Genomic DNA, 21,475 nt, shown 5'->3' with positions numbered 1-21,475 from the left:
TTGCTGCGAGTGTTGGTAGTATTTTATTGGGAAACGATAGTCATTCTTAATCTCTTCATTTAAGAAGTATGTATTCAAAAAATAAATATGTATTCAGTGCCTACTGTATGCTAGGCCCCATACTGGGCTTTGGGGGTGGAGCCCCGGGACAAAATAGACACAGCCCATATTCTTAAGAGAGAACAAGAGGGACAAGACACAAGTATACATTTCCTAGAATAAGTTCTGTGGGGGCGCCTGGATGGCACAGTCGGTTAAGCATCCAGCTCTTGGTTTCAGCTCAGGATATGATCTCACTGCAGGTTCAAACCCCGTGTCGGGCTCCACGCTGATAGTTCAGAGCCTGTTCAGGATTCTCTCTCTCTCTCCTCTCTCTGCCCCTTTCTCACTCTCTCTCTATGTCAGAAATAAATTAAACATTAAAAAAAATTTTTCTTTCTGACTTTTTTTTTTTGGGGGGGGGGACAGAGAGAGACAGAGCATGAACGGGGGAGGGGCAGAGAGAGAGGGAGACACAGAATCAGAAACAGTCTCCAGGCTCTGAGCCATCAGCCCAGAGCCTGACGCGGGGCTCGAACTCCCGGACCGCGAGATCGTGACCTGGCTGAAGTCGGACGCTTAACCGACTGCGCCACCCAGGCGCCCCTAAAAAAATTTTTAAGTTTATTTCTGAGAGAGAGAGAGAGAGAGAGAGAGAACATGAGTAGGGGAGGGGCAGAGAGAGAGAGAGAGACAGAGGATCTGAAGCAGGTTCTGTGCTGACAGAGCAGGAGGCTTGAATTCACCAACCCTGAGATTATAACCTGAGCCAAAATCAGATGCTTAACAAACTGAGCCATACAGGCACACCTAAAAAAATGTTTTTAAAACATTTTAAAAATGTTTTCTTTTAAAAATGTTTTTAAAAGAATAAGGACTGTGAAAGTGTGAAGACAGGGCAAGGGGACAGAGAAGCACAGGGGGCAGTGAGTTTAGTTGAATAAGATGGTCAGGGAAGGCTACTGTGGAAGGAGCCAGAAGACGTTGGTGTTGAGTATTCCTAGCGGAGGGAACAGGAAGTGCAAAGGTCTGAGGGTGGAAGGAGCACAGTGTTTGAGGCACTGGGAAGGGCAGAGCTTGGAGGGGGTGAGGGATAGGTCTCTTTGCTTTTAAATACAATTTTTCTTTTGGAATACTTGTTTAAATTTTTTTTTCAACGTTTATTTATTTTTGGGACAGAGAGAGACAGAGCATGAACGGGCGAGGGGCAGAGAGAGAGGGAGACACAGAATCGGAAACAGGCTCCAGGCTCTGAGCCATCAGCCCAGAGCCTGACGCGGGGCTCGAACTCACGGACCGCGAGATCGTGACCTGGCTGAGGTCGGACGCTTAACCGACTGAGCCACCCAGGCGCCCCTGGAATACTTTTATATTTACAGAAAAATTATAAAGATAATAAGGAGAGCTCCCATATAGTCCTCACCCAGCTTTGCTTACTGTGTATCTTCTTCCATTGTCGTGGAACATTCATTGCAACTAAGAAACTAACATGACTGTTAACCATACTCCAGACTTACTGGATTTTACCAGTTCCCACACTAATGTCCTCTATTTTCTGTTCTAGAACTGATGCAGGATACCATTTACCAGACTCGTCTGTGGTACAGCAGCTTCTCGTCTTTGCTGGCTTTTCACAACCTTGACCATTTTGAGGAATACCAGTTTGTCATTTTATACAGTAGAGGTCTATTTTAATTAGTAATTCTAACTCACTTAATCCTCACTTCACAGGTGATCAGACCTTGCCTCAAGGGGTCTAAGTAAGTTACGCGAGGTCACAGGGCTAGTCAGTGGCACGAGGGAGATCTGAACTCCAAAGCCTGGCTCATATCTGTGCTGTTGATGGGAGACACGAGCAGGAACCAGATTATGTAGGACCTGGTAGGCTGCAGTGGAGACACTGGATTTTTTTTTTTTTTTTTCTTAGAACATTGAGATGACTTTGAACATTTGTAAGCAGAAGTGTGACATAATTTGATTTATGTTTTAAGCAAAGCACAGTGTCAGCGGTTTGGAGAATAGGCTGTGGTGAACGCCAAGAGTGGTTGCAGGAAGCCCAGGGAAATTGCCGCTATCCTCCAGGCAAGGGGTGGCAGTGACTTGTAGGGAGGGGAGTGGGAATGGGAAGATGTGAAGGGATTTAGAAGGCATTTTGTTAGAACCTGTAGCAAGCAGGGCTGCTGGGGGTGATAAGTTAATGAGGAATCGAGGATAATGCAAAGTTTTCAGCCAGACCAGTGAATATGATTTTTCTTTTCTTTCTTTTTCTCTTCTTCTTCTTTTTTTTTTTTTTTTTTTTTAACTAGAAGGTTCACGACATCCCACCTTAAGGAAGGGAAAGCCCAGATACGAGCTTTCACTTTTTGCCCTTCTCTCCAATCCAGGTCCTGTGCTGGCTGATGCTGATGGCTCGGAGGTATCACCGGTCCTTGAAGGGCTGACTTGAGGGGTGGGGGACAGGCACAGAGATGGACGACGGTAACATTCCAGGGCGATCAGAGCCGGGACACTGGAACAGGCCAGTGAGAGCCCCAAGCCCGGGAGGGAAGGGAATGCCGCCTGGGGGCAAAGGGGTGACGTGAGGGAAGGGGGTCAGGAAAACTTTGCTGCCTGCCAGCAAGGGGCAGGGTGGGTTGGTTGGTTGGTTTCGTTTTTGGTTTTTTGTGTGTTTTGTTTTGTTTAGGGGAGGTGGCCTTTGGGCTAGGTCTAGAGTGAGAAGAAATGGTGTGAGCAAAGGCCAGGTGGCTGGACCGAAAAGATTTGATCATTGAAGCTAAAACTTTCTCAGCGAGTGTGATTAGGATTTGGGTCTCATCCTTTGGTTATGTCGTATCCCAAAGAGGCGTGGCTATTTTGTGGAGACACAGGCCCTGGAAATGAAGGTTCGAATCCCCGCTCCGCTACTTACAAGGCCGTGACCTAAAGCAAACTGCTTAAACTTTTGGGGTCCCCTGTTTCTTCGAGAGATAGCCCTTCCTGGTCAATTCCAACATAATGGAATGGCTTTCGATTTTGCTCTGCTACTGTTTCTATTTCTGTGAAGAGGTCCGACGTCGACTTACCAAGAACCTGGCCCTTTAAGGCCCTCCTCCCACGCTAGGGAGCGGAGGCGGGCTCTAGTGTCTCTAAGGGAATGTCCTGCATCCGTTTTTCCAACATTGGGAGGCAAGTTCTGCAAGTGACCAATCAACTCCTGCGTCGGGGGCAGCGAAACTTCCGATTCGTGGGGAAACTCCAGCAGCGTTGCGTTTGAGCTCCGCCCACTCCGTGTTACACAGCCGCGCGAGACAGTCATTCTCGGCTCTGATTGGTGAGTGAGCTCGCGTTGGCGCCGAGTCCCCTCCCCGCATCCCGCAGATCCGCGAGCCGGCACCCTCGCTCTTTAATTGGCTATATTTCTGAGCGCGAACTCGGCTCGCTCTCTGATTGGTTGTCCTCTCTCAGGGCTTACTCCGGACTTTTTTGCTATGGAATTCAATGGAGTCGATGGCTATTGCTTCCGCAGGGTGGCTTCTGCCGCGTCCGGGGATACCTAGCCCAGGCCTGGAGATGCCGAGCGAAGCTTGGAGGGGCGACAGGACCCCGGGCTGAGGGAGGGAATCCCGCGCAGGCGTCTCCATGGCCCACCAGGGAGCCCCGTTGCCCCATCCCCGCCTTAGGTTCAGCCCCTTCCTTCCACTGCCCCCCCCTCCAAGGGCCTCGGGCGTAGTCCCAAGACTGGACTTTCAGGGCCTCCCAGCCTACTGGGCTCACGGGTTCCCTTAAGTCCCCACTTCTGTCCCCCTCCAGGGGACCCTTCCAACTTGGGGGTCTTTCCAAGTGCCGTTAGGCACCAGGGCCTCCTGGTCTTGAGGGCTTCTCTCCCTGCCGTCCCACCCTTAATACCCCCCCTTTCCCCCCCGACACCCCCACTCCCCCGCCGCCTTTCTTGCCTCCCTTGGAGACTCTCCCCACCTCTAGAGGCTCTGACCTCACTGCTTTCTTCCCATACCCTTCAAGGTAGCGGTGGGGGACTGCTCACCTTTAGACTTTGACCCAGAAGTTATACCTTCTTTCTAATCAGAACCCTGCAGGGGCGCCTGGGTGGCTCAGTCGGTTAAGCATCCGACTTCAGATGTGCTCGGGTTATGATCTCACAGTTTGTGAATTTGAGTCCCTTGTGGGGATCTGTGCTGATAGCTCAGAGCCTGGAGCCTGCTCTGGGTTCTGTCTCTCTCTCTCTGCCCGTCCCCTGCTCATGCTCTGTCTCTATCTCTTTCTGTCTCTGTCTGTCTCTCAAAAATAAACCTTTAAAAAATCTTTAAAAGAAAAGAAAAGAAACAGAGGAGTCCAGGGGCTCCTGGCTAGCTCAGTCATTAGAGCATGTGACTGTGGATCTTGGGGTTGTAAGTTTGAGCCACAGGTTGTACGTAGAGATTACTTTTTTTTTTTTAATTCTTTTAAATGTTTATTTATTTTTGAGACAGAGAGAGACAGAGCATGAACAGGGGAGGGTCAGAGAAAGAGGGAGACACAGAATCTGAAGCAGGCTCCAGGCTCCGAGCTGTCAGCACAGAGCCGGATGTGGGGCTTGAACTCATGGACCACGAGATCATGACCTGAGCCGAAGTCCAACGCTCAACCGACGGAGCCACCCAGGCGCCCCTAGAGATTACTTTTTTTAAGGGTTTTGTTTTTTTTTTAATTGAGAGAAGCACGAGTGGGGGGAGGGGCAGAGAGAGAGAATCCCAAGCAGGCTTTTCACTGTCAGTGCGGAGCCCGCCACAGTGCTTAACTCATGAACCGTGAGATCACGACCTGAACCAAAACCAAGAGCCAGACATTTAACTGACTTAGCCACCCAGGCGCCCCAACACGTAGAGATTACTTAAAAAAATCAAATCAAATCAAAAAACAGAGGAGTTCAGAAAACCTCACTGGACCCACCCAGGTTCTCACCTTCTTGCTCCGCAAGAGAGCCGGTCTTGGGACGCATCCAGGGTTAGCCCGGAGAAGGCTTCAGCCAACAAGGAGCTACTGCTGTGGCCAGTCAGGTCAAGAGTCACTTGTCCCCATGCCCATCCCTCCTCTAGGCCCCCAAACTTTGGGAAACCGGGGCTTTAAATGGGGATGGAGAAAAGATGTGTCCAGGATGGTTGGTGCCCTCTCTTCTCCAAGGAGGCAAGTCCCAGCCTGAACTGGATGGAGAGGAATCTGAGGGGAAGGCTTAGGACCAGGCTGAGCAGAGGATCTGAGACATAGTTAGGAGCTGAGAAGAAAAATATTCTTTTTTTTTTTTTTTTTTTAAAGCAGGCCCTATGCCCAATAGGGACTTGAACTCATGACCCTGAGATCAAAAGTCACATGCTCCACTGACTGAGCCAGTCAGATGACCTGAGGAAAAAATGTTTCGAGAGAGAATGATCGGATCATCAGTGATCAGAAACATAGAGCTGTTTTGTATTTATACTTCCTGGGGCTGATAGCTCCTAATGAATTGGTTATAGAGACTACGTGACAAGGGGGAAAGTCCAGGCTGGGTCTTCTGCCTCCAAGCCTGTTGTCACTCGTATTTTCATTTACACAACGTCGCCCTTCCCCAGAGTCCCGGATAACACCGTCCTCGCTCCCTCCGAGTCCCAAGTCGTTATTGGTAAGTCAGGACCTTAGCTCACATATTTCAAAGTTAGTGACCCCTGGCCAAACCTGTTGCCCTAGCAACGCACTCTTGAAATTTCCCAAGTCAGGGCGCCTGGGTGGTTCAGTCGGTGAAGCATCTAACTCTTGATTTCAGCTCAGGTCATGATCACACGGTTTGCGAGACTGAGCCCTCCGAGTTGGTCTCTGAGCTGAAAGTGCCCAACCTACTTGGGATTCTCTCTCTCTGCCTCTTCCCCGCTTGTTCTCTCTCTCTCTCTCTCTCTCTCCCAAAATAAATAAATAAATAACTTACAAAAAAAAGAAATTTCCTAGGTCATACAAACTTTGAAAGGTGGCTCTCATAGCAGGATTTGGGGGTACAGGAATGGAAACAGAAGCCCCTCCGGCATCCTCCCCGCTCCAAATTTGTTAAAAGGGATTCATGCTGTGCAGTCAATGCTCATCCATTCTAGGACCTGGCTGGGTATGAGTTTCACTTCCGCCGCTTTGCCGCATGGCCTTAGGCAAGACCCTGTCCCTCTTTCTAAGCCCCGTCTCTAAAATGAGGGGATTGCATTGGGTGATCCTAAGCCGAGTCCGTAATTCCCTCACTCTGTGTATACTGGCTCCTAGTGGCCAACTTGAATCCTTGCACCTAATTCACTGTTGTACTTCATGCTGTCCCCAGGAGCGTTGGCTCACTGAAGAAGGCAAAACAGGTCTGAGGGGGTCTCCCTGGTATATCACCAGCTACCCAATAACAGCCCAATCGGGGCTCCTACGGTGACTATGGGAGGAAGAACAGAAAGAGCACGGGAGACAGTGACCACAGTGCTCGCCCTCGCTCTGTATCTTATTCTCCAAAGCTGTTTGCAACCCCCCTGCAGACTGGGGCGCCATGGCTAATGCAAATGGGCAGCCTCTTACGAGCTGAGAAGATTTCACATATTATAGTTGCCATTCAACAAACGTGAGATTTGGATCCCGATAGATAAATTCTCTGTTCTTCCGAAGGCTCTCCACCATACTTAAAGAATCCTACTTCGTTGTACTCAGATAAGCATAGTTAATGTCTAAATGATGCTTTACAGTTTATACACTATATTTACAGTCTCTATTCAGTCATTACAACCCGCTTTTGAGCAAGGGTGTTACCGTCATTTGAATGCAGGGGGAAATAGAGGCTCCGAGAGGGAAAATCACTTGGCCTACACTTACTCTGCTAGTAAGTGGTAGAATCTGGACACAAGGACAAATCCTTTGTCCTACCCATGTGCTGTACCTGCCACACCTCTTTTTTTTTTTTAAGCTTATCTATTTACTTTGAGAGAGAGAGAGCTCCAGAGAGAGTGAAGGGGCAGAGAGAGGGAGAGAGAGAAACTCCAACTCATGAACCGTGAGATCATGACCTGAGCTGAAACCAAGAATCTCTTAACTGGCCGAGCCACCCAGGTGCCCAGCCACACCTCCGGTCAACAATTCACCAGGAGGCCCATATAGGATCATGACTAAGAGCCTGGGCTCCGGAATCAGATTGCCTGGGATTGAATCTTACTAATCGTGTGGTGTTGGGCACGTCTGCAACCCTCCGGTGCCTCAGTCTGCTCAGCTATAAAGCAGAGATCATAATATCTGCATCACGAAACCCTTGGAAAATTCCATCTCAAAGTCTCCCCCCTCCCCTTTCTTTCTCCCTCTTCATTATTTGCTACACAGTGATCTTCATCTGAGAACCAGAGTGATTGTTAAACTGTCACCAGGAGATCTTGGTACCACAAAGCTCAGGCCATTTCATTCACAAGAAGGAAGTTTTGTAAGCTGTGATTAATAAAAGGAAAAAAGTTATGAGCTGGTCTTCAGTTTTCACATCTGGCCCTAAGTCATCAAAATTTTTACATGCTAACTTCTTTGTAACATTTGTATTAGAGAAAAGTCAGAACCTGCCTCTCAGTGGCTCGAACGAGGAGAAAAGTTGTGACTGGACAGGAGTCCTGTCAATCATTTCAGGTATAAAGAGAGGAGAGCCCAGGGGCACCTGGGTGGCTCAGTCTGTTAAGCGACTGACTTTGGCTCAGGTCATGATCTCGAGGTCTGTGAGTTCAAGCCCTGCTTCAGGTTCTGTGCTGACAGCTCGGAGCCTGGAGCCTGCTTCAGATTCTGTGTCTCCTTTCACTCTGTCCTCCCCCACTCACACTCTGTCTCTCTGTCTCTCTCTCTCAAAAAAAAGTAAATAAACAATAAAAAAGAGAGAGGGAGAGAGTCTGTCACCTCATCTCTGGAGGAAGCAGCGGCCAGACTGTGTCCACGCAGCTGGCCACTGTGGACGATTTGCTTTTTGTTTTTTGTTTTTGTCTTTCTAAGATTATGGTGGGGGGTGGGGGTGGAGAGAAGGGCTCTTTAGTCCCTAAAAGGATGAACAGAATTAGATAAATCTTGCCAGTAGTGGCTAAGAAACCAGTGCAAGAATCAGCTTATTATTATTATATTATTATTACTTTATTTTAGAGAGAGAGAGAGAGAGCATGAATAGGGAAGGGAGGCAGAGGGAGAGAAAAAGAGAATTTTAAGCCAGCTCCATGCTCAATGTGGAGCCCCGCACAGAGCTCGATCCCACGACCCTGAGATCATGACCTGAGCCAAAATCAAGAGGCAGATGCTTGGGGTGCCCGGGTGGCTCAGTGGGTTGAACATCCGACTCTTGGTTTCAGCTCAGGTCACGTTCTGACGGTTCGTGAGTTCGAGCCTCGCATCAGGCCCTGCGCTGACAGTGTGGATTCTCTCTCTCCCTCCCTCTCTTTCTGCCCCTCCCACACACTCTCTAAATAAATAAATAAACAAATAAACTTAAAAAAAAAACCCATCAGATGCTCAACTGTCTTGAGCCACCCAGGCGCCCCTCAGCTCATTAGTACTGACGATTACCTTGGGTAGACAAATTAAGAGGTTTTGTTAAATTCTCCTGGATTAACATCTGTTCTTTCTTTAAGTTCTGAACCTTTTCGGGCTGCCTTATATGAACCAGTTAATTGGGATCTGGCAAGATGAAGGGAGACTTCCCCAGTCAAAAATTCCCTTAAGAGTTTCTGCATTGAGTGGGATAATATAATAAGCATTCACCGAAGCGCCTGGCGTAAGTGCTCAATATGTGTTAGTCCGTGTTACAAATGTCTCCACAGATCAATAGCTCTGGAATCTGAGAGGGTTTAGGCGAAGCGGGGCTTGTCTGCGAACATCCGGTTATTCTCTCTCTCAGGACACAAAGCCTCAGGACCTTAGCCAAACACCTGGGAAAACATGAACCTGTCCACCACCAGCTCCTTCCTCTTCGTGGAAGCTGTCACCCTTTGAAATGATACGCCCTCCCCTCTAACCCTTTCCCTGCTCTTTAGCTCTTGACCCTGTGGACCACAAGCATGGTCAGAGATGGGCCTTTTATGTCCCAGTCCAGCCAAAAGCCCCCCAAGGCTCCGAGTCCTTTTCGCTCAAGAGCGCCCCCTTCAGGCAGGATGACAAAGCAGTGGGGAAAGATTTTTAGAGCCAGGCAGCTGTTGGGGTGTGGACACGCTCTCGGTTCCACAGATTTCTCCAGTGCGGCTTTATTTTTATTATTATTGTTATTTATTTATTTATCAAATTTTTAAAATGTTTATTTATTTTTGAGACAGAGAGAGAGAGAGTGCAAGCAGGGGAGGGGCAGACAGAGAGGGAGACCCAGAATCCGAAGCAGGCTCCAGGCTCTGAGCTGTCAGCACGGAGCCCCACGTGGGTCTCAAACTCACGAACCGTGAGATTGTGACCCGAGCTGAAGTTGGACGCTTAACCAACTGAGCCACCCAGGCGCCCTGTTATTTATTTATTTATTAAATGTTTATTTATTTCTGAGACAGAGAGAGAGAGGGTGAGAGCCAGGGGAGAGGGCAGAGAGAATCCCAAGCAGGCTTCGCTCTGTCAGCACAGAGCCCCATGCCAGGCTTGAACCCACAACCCGGGAGATCATGACCTGAACCAAAACCAAGAGTCGGCCGCTCAACCGACTGAGCCACCCAGGTGCCCCCAACGTTTTTTTTTTTTTTTTAATGCAAAGGCCAACATCTCTTCTGGGCTCCTCAATTTTCTGCCTGGCAAGTAGCAACCATCCCCCATGAGAGCTTTCTGTGAAGCAATTAGGACTCTGACCTCTGGGGAAGGAGGAAGGACCTGCTCCCCTCGGAGAAATAGACCCATCTTCTCTCTTCACCGGCTGGTCGATTCAGAGTACATGGTGAGCTTTGCTTTCCATTACATTTTGAGAGGGTTCCCAGTACCATGCCCTCCTGCGATCGTTCTTCCTCAGGTTCACGGGTTGGAGGGCACAATTGCGCCCAGTCTCCACGTGGTGTCCTTGCCCTGAGGGACTTCCTGTCTTGTCGCCCAGCGGGACATCTTTGCGGTGGCTGAACTCACTCTGAACATCTGCTTCTGTTCCTCTTCTGTAAAAATAAGTGGCTGTGTTTACTTTAGGTGAAGATTCTGCAAACTCTTCCTGCAGACGCCCAGACAGCAGACATCTCGGACTCAGCTCTGCCTGCCGTGGGCCAGAGTCCTGCATAAAAGAATGGGCGCAACTGTGATCCAATAAAACTTTATTTGTGGACACCGGCAGTGGAATTTCATATCCTTAGCACGTATCAGGAAACATTTTTCTGCTTTCGATTCCCCGCCCCCATTTATTTTTTTAAGTTTATTAGTATTATTATTTTAGTAATCTCTACACCTGACCTGGGGCTTGAACTCACCACCCCGGAGATCAGGCGTTGTAAGCTCTCCCATCTGAGCTGGCCCCTCCCCACAACCATTTAAAATGTGGAAAACACTCTTGGCTCGAAATTAGGCGGCGGGTCAGACTTGACCTGTGAGGTTAGCTGGCTGACCCCGCAAAGATGATAGGTTAATTGCCTTTAAAGTCCCTCCCACCTTTGAGAAACTGAGCCTGTGTGATCAGCTGCGGGGGGGGGGGGGGGGGGGAGGTGGCAGAGAAGATTTCTCTTGCCTCTCAGAATAGTGTATCCAGAGAGATGCGTCCAGCTTTTCCAAATGATCGGGTCTGGAATGGGAGGACCCATGCTTGGAGACCAAGAGGGTGAGGGAGACAGAGAGAGAGAGAGAGAGAGAGAGAGAGAGAGAGGATGCTCGTCTTCCTCACCCTCTCCATTCCGCCTACCCCGGATCCCAGCCCTGCAGCCCGGGAGACCGTCAGTGAAACTTGATGTCCTCGTACTCCGGGCCTGTGTCCTTGGACTCCCGGGTGTCCCAGGGTCTGAGGCCCGAGAAGGTGAGGGCAGCATAATGGAGATTCTCTTGGTTACTCTCTGATTCTGAGGCTTGCGTGGATGATCTGGGTCCTGGACAAGTGTGGGGAGCAGCATGTAGCTCCTTCTGGTTTTTCTTACATTCCTGGGAGGGAGCGCCTGGAGGAGAGGCCTGGGAAGGACTGCTCGGCATGGCCTTCCGGTTCTGGTTCCGATTGCGATTGCGAGCCTGGGAGAGAAACAACCAGCCTTCCTTCCCTCCTTCTATTCTTCCTTCCCGCCTCCCCTCTTTCCTCCCTCCCTCCCCCTTCCTTCCCTCCCTCCTCTCCTTCCTCCCTCTCTCTTTCCCCTCCTTCCTCCCTTCCCTCCCTCCCCTCCTTCTCTCCCTCTCTCTCTCTCCTTCCTTCCTTCCTTCCTTCCCTCCTTCCACAAATACTCGAGAGCTCACCATGCACCAGACACTAATTAAGAACTGGGATTGGGGCGCCTGCGTGGCTTAGTCAGTTAAGCGACCGACATCGGCTCAGGTCATGATCTCACGGTTTGTGAGTTCGAGCCCCGCCTCGGGCCCTGTGCTGACAGCTCAGAGCCTGGAGCCCGCTTCGGATGCTGGGTCTCCCTCTCTCTCTGACCCTCCCCTGCTGGCACTCTCTCTCTCAAAAATAAATAAACATTAAAAAAATTAAAAAAAAAAAAAAAGAACTAGGATTACATCTTGGGGCAGGAACAAACAATAAACGACGTCTGTGGCTTAAGTCACCCCGGCTGCAGTCCTTTGCTATGGCAGCCACAGCGAACACACACAGGCGGATCCGTGCAGCCCACAGCACAGTCAAGACACAGAACTGTTCCTCCCCACAAAGCTCTCCCCACCTGCTGCTCCTCTCTAGTCCTCACTGCCCTCCCGTCCCTAACCCTGGCCACTACTAATCTGTCCTCGGTCTCTACAGTCTGATCGTTTGCAGGGTGTTATAAACATGGAATCCTGCATACGTGACCATTAGAGATCGGCATTTTTCTTTTTTTCTTTTCTTTTTTGTTTTTTTGTCTCTAAGGTTTTTTCAACCAGTAGCTTCTTTCAATCATTTGTTCCTTTTGATGGCTGAGTAGTATTCCACGGGGGTTAGTTGTCCCTATTTGGGGTTTCTTTTTTTTTTTTTAAGTTTATTTAAAGAGAGAGAGAAGGGGAGGGGCAGAGGGAGGGAGAGAGAGAGAAGCCCAAGCAGGCTCTGCACCGTCAGGACAGGGCCTGATGCTGGGCTCGAACTCACCAAAGGTGAGATCATGATGAGCTGAAATCAGGATTCAGACGCTTAACCGACTGAGCCACCCAGGGGCCTCCCTATTTGGGTTTTTAAAGGATACCATGCCCACGGAAAGAGAGCCGGGGCGGCGAGAGCGGAAGCAGGGGGGCACACACAGGAAGTGGCAGAACCCGAAGAGGCGGTTTGGGTGTATTTGGAAGGGGTCTCGCTAATGGGTTGATCGTGGGGTGGTGGAGGACAGAGGAGCGAAAGACGGGCTTGGGCAGCCGGGCGGACGCGGTGCTGTTTGCCGAGCCGGGCCGCGTGGAGAGCATAAGCAGTGGAATTAGTCCTAAATTCGACTCGGACGGGCGAAATCCGAGACGCCTGTAGACACTCAAACAGACATGCCGCCCGGACCGTTGGATAGGAGTCTAAAGGTCAAGCGTGAGTTTGAGAGATGCAAGTTTTGGAGTCATCAGCATACAAATGTTCTCTCCTGGGGGCGCCTGGGGGGGGGGGGCGGTTGGTTTCGGCTCAGGTCGTGATCTGATGTGGGTTCGAGCTCTGTGCTGACAGCAGGGAGCCTGCTTGGGATTCTCTCTCTCTCTCTCTCTCTCTCTCTCTCTCTTTCTGCCCCTCCCCTGCTTGTGCGCATGCGCACCTCCCCTCTAAATAAACTTTAAAAAAGTAAAAATAAAAATAAATAAGTAAATAAACAAATAAATGTTCTCTCCTAAAACTATCCGGCATTTGTAGAACACTTACTAGGTGCCGGCTACTATTCTAAATGTTTACAGGTACCATGAGCATAGCGAGTACTTAGAATGATCCTAGGTAATAGATACTACTATTTCTCCCATTTTCTTTAAAAAAATTTTTTTTAATGTTTATTTTTGAGAGAGAGAGAGAGAGAGAGAGCAAGCAGGGGAGGGGCAGAGAGAGAGGGAGGCACAGAATCCGAAGTAGGCTCCAGGCTCTGGGCTGTCAGCAGAGCCCGATGCAGGGCCCAAACTCACAGACCATGAGATCATGACCTGAGCTGAGGTCAGACTCTTAAGGACTGAGCCACCCAGGCGCCCCCATTTCCCCCATTTTAAACTAAGGCACAGAGAAGTTAAGAGACTTGTCCAAGAACACACCGCGATAAAACCAAGATTGTACCCGGACGAGCTGACTTCAGAGCCGCGCTCTTAATCACTAAATACACGGACTCTCCATGATGTTAAGAATGATCACATCATTAATTAGAATTAGTAACCTCATCGGGGTGATAAGAACGCGCGAGCCGCTACATTTTGAGCAAGTGCATGATGTGTTCTCATCCTCAAACCAGCTCTCGAAGGAAGCAGAGGAAGAAATGGAGGCTCAGAGAGAGAGAGTGATTTGGTCAAGATCTCACAGGACTCGAGTCCAACACCCATACCTTTTCCACCTTGATGTCCCTTGGGGGAAAAGGGTTGGGACAGGGCAGGGGAGGGGCGAGGGCGAGGGCCGGGAGTCTGAGCAGGGAAAGTAGAGGCAGCACACGGAGCCACTCACCAGGAGACCAGGATTGGGGACCACGTTGATGTAGTCCAGGATCGTGCTTCTCCGCGTGGCCTTGGGCTTCGGCGGAGCCCCTGCCTGGGCCGGAGTCCCTGCGTGGGCCGGAGCCCCTGCGTGGGCCGGAGTCCCTGCCTGGGCCTGTTTCTTCCTCAGAGTCTTCCTGCCCGGGGAACAAGCCCCTTGATTGTGCGCCCTGGCACCTCCCCGGTGCCCAGCCCCAGCTCCCACACCCCATCGCGCCGGCTCCCAACTCACGTGACCAGGATGAGGCAGAGGAAAAGGAGCGTCGTGATGCCCATTCCCAGAAATACTCCGCCACCCAACGCCTTTGAGAGGAGTCCCTTCTTATCTATGGAAGGAGACGGTCAGCCAGCTCTGAGCCTCCCCCGTTAACGTGGGGCCTCACGCCCACCTGCCACCGGGCGCTCAGGTTCCAGCTCCCATTCCAGGAGTTTTATCTGCAACCCCTTCTGTCCAAGTTTTGGAAACCCCTCTGCGCCCCGGACCCAGGCGACAGGCCTTCCAGTTTGGATTGCCCACTGCATTCCCAGCCGCAGGTGCCACGTGCACCATCCCAGGTCCTGCTCCAACCACAGGACCTTGCCCCTGCCCCCACTCAGCCTCCACTCGTCGGGGGTGGGGGTGGGGCCTCCAGCTGGCCCGCAGACCTGGCAACAGCAGGACCGCGGCGCTCTGTTCCCCATGTGCATTCCGGGCCTCGCAGCTGAGTCTGAGGCCAGAGCCCAGCGGTCCCCTGAGGCTCAGGGAGCTGTTGGCCCAGGGCCCCTCGGAGCTGGAGGTGACGGTCAAGGAGGCGTCGCTGTGGTTCCCCTCCAGCAGCCCCTCCCCCAGCCGCCAGCGCAGGGTGGGGGCCGGCCGGGCTTGGGCGGAGCAGGTGCAGCCCAGCGCCTCGCCCTCCCAGGAGCAGGAGGGGCCGAGCAGCCGCGGGGGGCCTGCGGGGGGGGGGAGGGGCAGGGTCAGCGACGCCTCTGCCCCAGGCCCCGGGCGTCCCGCCCCCGGGGGTCCCCACACTCACAGACCACAGAGAGATGCAGGGAGACGTGCTGGGAGCCCAGCGAGTTCTGAGCTCGGCAGGTGAGGACTCCTTCATGCCCCGTTTGTATCTGAGGCAGCTCCAGGATCCCGGGGTCTGCGGGCTGGGAGGGGCTCAGAGTCTGTCCCCGCAGGGCCCAGCTCAGCTGGGCTGGGGGGTTGCTGTGGGCGACACAGAGCAGACGCAAGCTTTGGCCCTCCAGGGCTGGGAGGGACGTGCCATTCCCAAGGTTTTCCAGGACTGCGGGAAGGAAGAGGCAAGCTCAGAGGCTCAGCCGAGGGCACAGGGACCCTTTCGCATGGCAGCATTCCAGACGCCGAGGCCCCCAGTGTGGCACCGAGAGGCCCAGGTTCTCTGTCCCCCTTCATACCTGTCCTGTTTGCTTGTAGGGCCATCACTCTCAGGTTCTCTGGGGCATCTGAAACAGAGACAGGGTGCCGGCTCTAGAAGGGTGGGGAGGGGGGGTTCCCTCAGGGCAGAGAACGGTCCTTGGAGACAAAGAGGGCAGGGCGGCCGAGCATGGAATCACCTAGTGACTGATTCTCCACTGAGTGGCCCAAGGGAACAGACTGGTAAGAAGGGCTGGTCTCTATGCTTGTGATTTATAATAAAATATATAAGGGCACCTGAGTGGCTCGGTCAGTTAAGTGTCTGCCTCTTGGTTTTGGCTCAGGTCGTGAGCTCACGGTTTGTGAGTTCAAGCCCCACACCGGGCTCTCCGCTGACAGCATGGAGCCTGCTTGGGATTCTCTGTCTCCTTCTGTCTCTGCCCTTCCCCTGCTCACACACACACACACACATGCACACACTCTCTCTCTCTCAAAATAAATAAACTTAAAAAAATTAAATAAATATACATATCTCTCCCATTTCTGGCACAGAGTTCCTAAAACCCTCGGAATTTCCTGAAAGACGAGAGCGATAAAGGTGTCGTGATATTCATAACAAACCCCTTTCAAACCACACCTGGGTTGATGTAAATGAGGTGACCGTTGGAAAGCACCTGGGGTGGGGGGGGTGGCTGGTGGCCAGAGAACCAACCTCAGTGACTGAAGCTTTGGGACTTTCCATCCCTGCCCTGACTTCCGGGGAAGGGAGAGCGATTGCAGGTGGGATCGGACGGCAGTGGCCAAAGCTTTGGTCAATCCTGCCTCCGTGTTGAAGCCTCCATAAAACCCCAAGAGAATGGGGTTTGAAGAGCCTCCCTCCTGGTGAACACGGGGAGGTACGCGGGCAACAGCCTTGCCCCCCACGCATCTCTTCTGTCTGCTGTTGTATCATTTTATAATAACCCCCCATCCAGTAAGTGCAGTGTTCCTCTGAGTTCTGTGCCCCATTTTATCAAATCAATTGAATTCAAGGTGGGGGGGGGTCATGGGAAACTCCGATCTAGAGCCAGTTGGTCAACTTGGCTTGTGACTGGCCTCTGAGGTGGGGGCCCAAGGAGCGGGGGGACCTTGCGGGACCGAGCCCTTCACCTGTGAGATCTGCCACCACCTCCAGGTAGACAGTGTTCAACCGGGTTGAGTCGCAGAACACCCAGCTGGCATCAGAGAATTGTTTGGTGGTGTGGTGGAAAACCCACGTTGGAGTTGGAATCAGAATTGTCAGGCCCCTCGGCCTGGGGTTCCAGGTCCCTTTCGAGCTCCGGGGCCCTGCCCCCCAGCCCCAGCCCCCCTCTTCCTTCTCCCTTTCTGGAAACCGGGCTCCTGATGGTAGCACTCACACTGCACGGAGAGGTTCAGGGTGCGGCTCTGGGAGCCACGCCCGTTCTCCGCTCGGCAGGTGTAGCAGCCTGAATCCCCAGGCGTCACCCGGGTCAGCACCAGAGCCAGGGGGCCGGGGGTCCAGGGGTGAGACCAAGAGAGGATTCTGTCCTCCAGGGCCCAGCTCAGGGTGGCAGGGGCCTGGCTCTCGGAAGCACAGACCAGCTGCAGGAACTGGCCTTTCTGGACTTCCAGATATGGGCTGTCTCCCTGGGGCTCCGGGGCTGCAGAGACAGAAGCCGAGAGAGAGAGAGAGAGAGAGAGAGAGAGAGAGAGAGAGAGAAGCTGAAGGAGGAACAGAGTCTCCCTCGCCCTCTGTCTCCCTCGCCTCCACCCTCCGCAGAGGGCCAGCCCCACCCTCCCAGGCCCTCAATAGGTACCTGATGCCTTGGCTCTGGAAACGCTGATAACTAGGTCTTTGGGGACATCTGCAACAAGATTGAGACCTGGCTTGGGGGAGGACCGTGGGGCTCCTGGCAGTAAGAGGGAACCCCCTCGGGGGGAAAGAAAGCGTGATATCCTCCGGGAGGCGAGTGACAAACTGGTGTCAAAGATGCTTGTGGCTGGGGAGCAGATGGCGTCCCCAAGCGCCTCCCAGGGCCGAGGCAGCGTGATGCGACTCCCCACCGACCTGTCCGGATGCCCCGCCGGCCACGTCCCGCCGTGCCCGTCTGCACACCCTGATGCCCTGGCCACCAGACTCACGGGTGACGTTAAGTCGAACGGTGGTCTCTGTGCTCACGCCCTTTCTGGAGAAGTCTACCCGGCACGTGAGGTGGGTGCCGTGGTCCTGGGGTCTCGGTGTGAGAGAAAGCACTGAGAAGTAGGAGGATTTGCGTCCGGGCCCTGGGGTGGTGACGGCGGCCCCCATCCAGGAGAAAGTAGGGGCTGGACATTCCTCAAAGGCCCAGTTAAACACACAGATGAGTGTCGCCCGGCGCCCCGCTTCCAGGGTCTCTGGGACGTAGACATCGGGCTTCTGTGTCAGGGCTGGGGCAAAGAGAGGGCACAATCCTAGCCCTGGGAGGGGGTGCCGCAGGGGTGACCCGTGATCTGCTCCCCACAGTGTGTGTGGGGGGGGGTTGGGGAACGGCAGGGAGGAGGAGAGCTTCCCGCCCAGTCCTGCTGGAGCCCCGTCCATACCTGTCACTTCCAGATAGAGCGGGCTTTCCACGAAATTATACCGCACGTAACTGCCTCTCTCCACCCGAAAGAAGTACTGTGCCGAGTCCTCCACCTGGGCGTCTCTGATCAGCAAGGAGCAGCTGCGGTTCCGGGGATCCCCAGTGAGCTGGAACCGGCCCCCGGAGCCACCTTGCACTTGATCCTGCTTGTTTGTGGCCACCGGTCTTCCCTTGTTCGTGTCTGTCCCCACCACGAACCAGGAGCCGAGGGCGGGGGTGTCCTCCGTCCAGCCTATCCGGGGGTAGGAGAGGGTGCAGGGCACGTGCACACACAGGCCCTCCTGCACCATCACCACGCTCTGCACTCGCAGGGAGAATCCTGGGGCCTGAGCCTGAGACCCTGAAGGAGACAGAGGGCTCAAGCTGCAAGCCCAGCCCGCGCCCCCACCCAGGCCCCTTCTGGCCCCGTGGCCCACTCACCGCCCCACAGCAGGGCCAACAGCAGTGACAGGGCCATCTCTGCACGAGGGTGCACCTGGACCTGCCCTCACACAGGCTCGTCCCCCGGACGCCTCCACTGACGAAGGGGAACCGCCAGTTGCGAAAGCTGTACCCCGGGCCAGGTGACCGGTCCTGAGCCCCACCCCCACTCGCTCCCGCCCCCCTCCCCCCCCATCTTGTCACTCTCCAGCCCCACCTCACCCTCCGCTAGGACTCTGAATCTTTCCTGGGGGGTGGGGCGGGGCGGGGCGAGGCTGCCTGGTGCTCGGGATGGCAGAGCTGGTCCTTCTGGGGGTCCCCTGGGGGCGGAGGGAGTGGAAGGTGGGTGAGGCCATGGGGGCTGGGTGGGTGCGGGGTCGGGGCTCTCCCGCTGGGCCTTAGGTGTCTGAGGAAGCAGAAGCGAAAGTGTACGATGAGCCCTTCTTCAGACGGGGGCCCCTGGGGAAGGAGGGCAGTGGGGAACAGCAAGGGTGGATGCAGGAAGGGGGTTGTGGGGGGCGGGGGGCTGACGGGTCTTGCCAGTTAAAATTCAGAATCTCCAGTTAAAGTCGACTTTAGAGAGCAGGGGAGGGCCAGAGAGAGAGGGGGACAAAGGATCTGGAGCGGGCTCTGTGCCGACAGCAGAAAGCCCCATCAGGGGCTCCAACTCACGAACCGTGCCATCATGACCCTAGTTGAAGCCAGACACTTAACCGACTGGGCCACCCAGGTGCCCCAGTTAAAGCTGACTTTCAGTTAAACGATGAATGATTTTTTTTTTTTTTTCAGAAGTATGTCCCGAATATCGCAACGGGACATTGTTATACTAAAATTATTCGGCGTTCATATCCGAAATGCAAATTTAACTGGGCGCCTTTGTGTTTTTATTTGCCAAATCTGGTACCCCTAGGCTGGTGTCAGTCCCACCCCTTCCTCCTCACTGGGAGGGCTCGCTGATTTCCGCCCCCAGGTCCACCGGAAGCACCCATGCCAAGACCTCAGTCCACCTCTCAAGCTCCCCTTCTTCTTCTGCCCTAAGGTTGGATGCCCCTGCTGGGAATACCTGTTGTGATGGGAGCACCTGCCCCCACAGTCAACCTCCGTGCCTGGGACCTTGTGTGTGCAGGTGCCACGCGGCCTCCTGAGGACACAGGCAAATCAGTCACGGTGTCTGACCTCAAGGGGACCCAGTTTGGTAAATGAAGCTTCTGAGAAATGGAAAAGCACTGAAGTGCTCGTAACTGCTCCCCCTCGCTGCCACCCCCCAGCCGATGCTGGGACAGATGTTCACGACAAAGGCGTGGTCACTTCTTCCTGGGAAACCAGAAGAGGCCTCCTGGAGGAGGTGACCTGTGGCCACCTCTGTCCTCGCTCTCGTGCCACGTGCTTGGGCTGCCGTAACAAAGCACCACAGACAGAACAGCTCAAACGACAGAAAACATCTTGCCCGCAGTTCGGAGGCTGGAGTCCAAGATAGTCCAAGATGAAGGCGTCAGTAGGGCTGGAAGAACAGGTTGGTTGCTTCCCAGGCCTCTCTCCCTGGGGTGTAGACATCATCTTCCCACTGAGCTCTCACGTGGCCATCTCTCTTTGTGTGCCTGTGTCCTGATCTCTTCGTAGAAGGACACCAGTCCTGGGGCGCCTGGGTGGCTCGGTCGGCCAACTCTTGATCTCAGCTCAGGTCATGATTTCACAGTTTGTGAGATCGAGCCCCAAGTCAGGCTCTGGGCTGGCAGCACGGAGCCTGCTTGGGATGCTTTCTCTCTCCCTCTCTCTCTGCCTCCTCCCTGCTTGCACTCTCTCTCAAAATAGATAAACATAAAAAAAAAAAAAAAAGAAGGACACCAGCCTACTGGATTTGAGCTTGCTCTATGGCCTTGCTTTAACTGAATTACCCATTTAAAGGCCCTATCTCCACATACAGTCACATTCGCAGGTACTGGGGTTAAGGCTTCAACATATGAACGGGGCAAAGGGGGCACAATCCAGCCCCTAATACCCACCTCCTTCTGCACTCTGATCTGGGTCCCCACTGCCCAACCTGGGCTCTATCGGGGGAGAGCCAGGGTCCCTTTTCCCAGGGGAGGCTCTTGTCTAGAGATATCACAGCATGGAGCTCACAGAGGAGGGGCCTCCCACAGAGGAGGGAGGCCTGGGTCTTGACATGGGCTTGCCCTGATTGTGTGCAGACAATTCCTTGATTTTCAGATTGTACTTAGTTGTGGAAGATGATAACACGGAGGAGGGGGGAGATTTGAGTCCACGGGATGTCCCTGTACGTTTCTTTGCAACTCCTGTGAGTCTAAAGTTTCTTCAAAATGAAGTTAAACGCCTGGGTGGCTCAGCCAGTTGAGTGTCTGACTCTTTTTTTAAAATTATTATTATTTTAATGTTTTTGTTTATTTTTGAGACAGCGAGAAAGCATGAGCTGGGGGGACGGGTGCAGAGAGAGAGGGAGACAGGAACCAAAGCGGGCTCCATGCTGACCGTAGAGAGCCTGATGCGGGCTCAAACTCACGAGTGGTGAGATCATGACCTGGGCCGAAGCCAGATGCTTAGCCGACTGAGCCACCCAGGTGCCCCTTTTCTTAATTATTTTTGAGAGAAAGAGACACAGAGAGCATGAGCAGAGAGAGAGGGAGACACAAAATCGGAAGCAGACTCCAGACTCCGAGCTGTCAGCACAGAGCCTGATGCTGGGCTCAAACCCACGAACCATGAGATCATGACCTGAGCTAAAGTCAGACACTTAAATGACTGAGCCACCCAGGCACCCAGGTCTGACTCTTGATTTCAGCTCAGGTCATGATCTCACGATCATGGGATTGAGCTCTGTGTTGGGCTCCATGCTGAGCATGGAAACTGCCTGGGATTCTCTCTCCTTCCCTCTGTTCCTCTCCCCAGCTCACTCTCTTTATCTCTGTCTTTCAAAAATAAAAATAAAAAGCAAGCCAAAATAGATAACCACAAAACACAACAACAATAAACGAGCTGATAAGTGTAAATTGTATCTCAGCCCTGACCCTTTCCTGTCTATTAGACACCTACTCAGGAATCTGCAGTGTGCATTTCAAGCTTAACATGCACCATGCAGCACTATTTCTCACCACAAGCCTGCTTTTCATCTCTCTAAATATTATGCGGCACCAAGCCCTGCCCACACCTGAGCATTGGCCTGACGGCTTCCTTTACTTTCTTTACTTTCTTTACTCCCATGTACAATTACCCACCAGACCCATCAGCTCAACTTCTTAGGTATTAAAAAAATTCCATCCACTTATCCCCACCCCACTACCATTCATTACTCTCATCC

General features: G+C 52.9%; 1 protein-coding gene across 7 annotated transcripts; it reads right to left on the bottom strand.

The window, feature by feature from the left end:
- Positions 1–9,663: 9,663 nt before the first annotated feature.
- LOC124510815 (sialic acid-binding Ig-like lectin 10) lies at positions 9,664–18,321 on the bottom strand. Of its 7 annotated transcripts, XM_047077472.1 has the most exons (12): positions 18,163–18,316; positions 17,702–18,082; positions 17,264–17,548; positions 16,939–16,986; positions 16,519–16,782; positions 15,163–15,210; positions 14,775–15,032; positions 14,407–14,691; positions 13,994–14,087; positions 13,733–13,898; positions 10,859–11,175; positions 9,664–10,127 (listed from the first exon to the last, which is right to left on the bottom strand). In XM_047077472.1, exons 1-11 carry the CDS (start codon positions 18,197–18,199, stop codon positions 10,891–10,893), a joined length of 2,151 nt encoding a protein of 716 aa, XP_046933428.1. In that variant the 5' UTR covers positions 18,200–18,316; the 3' UTR covers positions 9,664–10,127; positions 10,859–10,890. The 7 variants fall into 7 exon arrangements, 5 of the variants coding, with proteins under 5 accessions (XP_046933428.1, XP_046933430.1, XP_046933427.1 ...); XR_006961762.1 differs by having other exon boundaries at positions 9,664–10,240; positions 10,841–11,175; positions 17,264–18,082; positions 18,163–18,318; XR_006961763.1 differs by having other exon boundaries at positions 10,841–11,175; positions 17,264–18,082; positions 18,163–18,318.
- Positions 18,322–21,475: the final 3,154 nt, after the last annotated feature.

This window comes from Lynx rufus, unplaced genomic scaffold, assembly GCF_022079265.1.
Source record: "Lynx rufus isolate CCGP_SWC_20201006 ecotype Redwood Valley unplaced genomic scaffold, mLynRuf1.p SCAF_16, whole genome shotgun sequence".
Taxonomy (NCBI): domain Eukaryota; kingdom Metazoa; phylum Chordata; class Mammalia; order Carnivora; family Felidae; genus Lynx; species Lynx rufus.
This window is presented reverse-complemented; position numbering and strand designations above follow the sequence as displayed.

What these genes read in the sequence shown, in the direction of transcription:
- LOC124510815 (XM_047077471.1), bottom strand. Translation starts at nt 18,199, where the DNA reads ATGGCCCTGTCACTGCTGTTGGCCCTGCTGTGGGGCG. An exon ending in CGCGGTCCTGCTGTTGCCAG is followed by an intron (nt 14,088 to 14,406) that starts GTCTGCGGGCCA and finishes CTCCTTCCATAG; the next exon opens with ATAAGAAGGGACTCCTCTCA. An exon ending in TCCCCAATCCTGGTCTCCTG is followed by an intron (nt 11,176 to 13,732) that starts GTGAGTGGCTCC and finishes TTTCTCTCCCAG; the next exon opens with GCTCGCAATCGCAATCGGAA.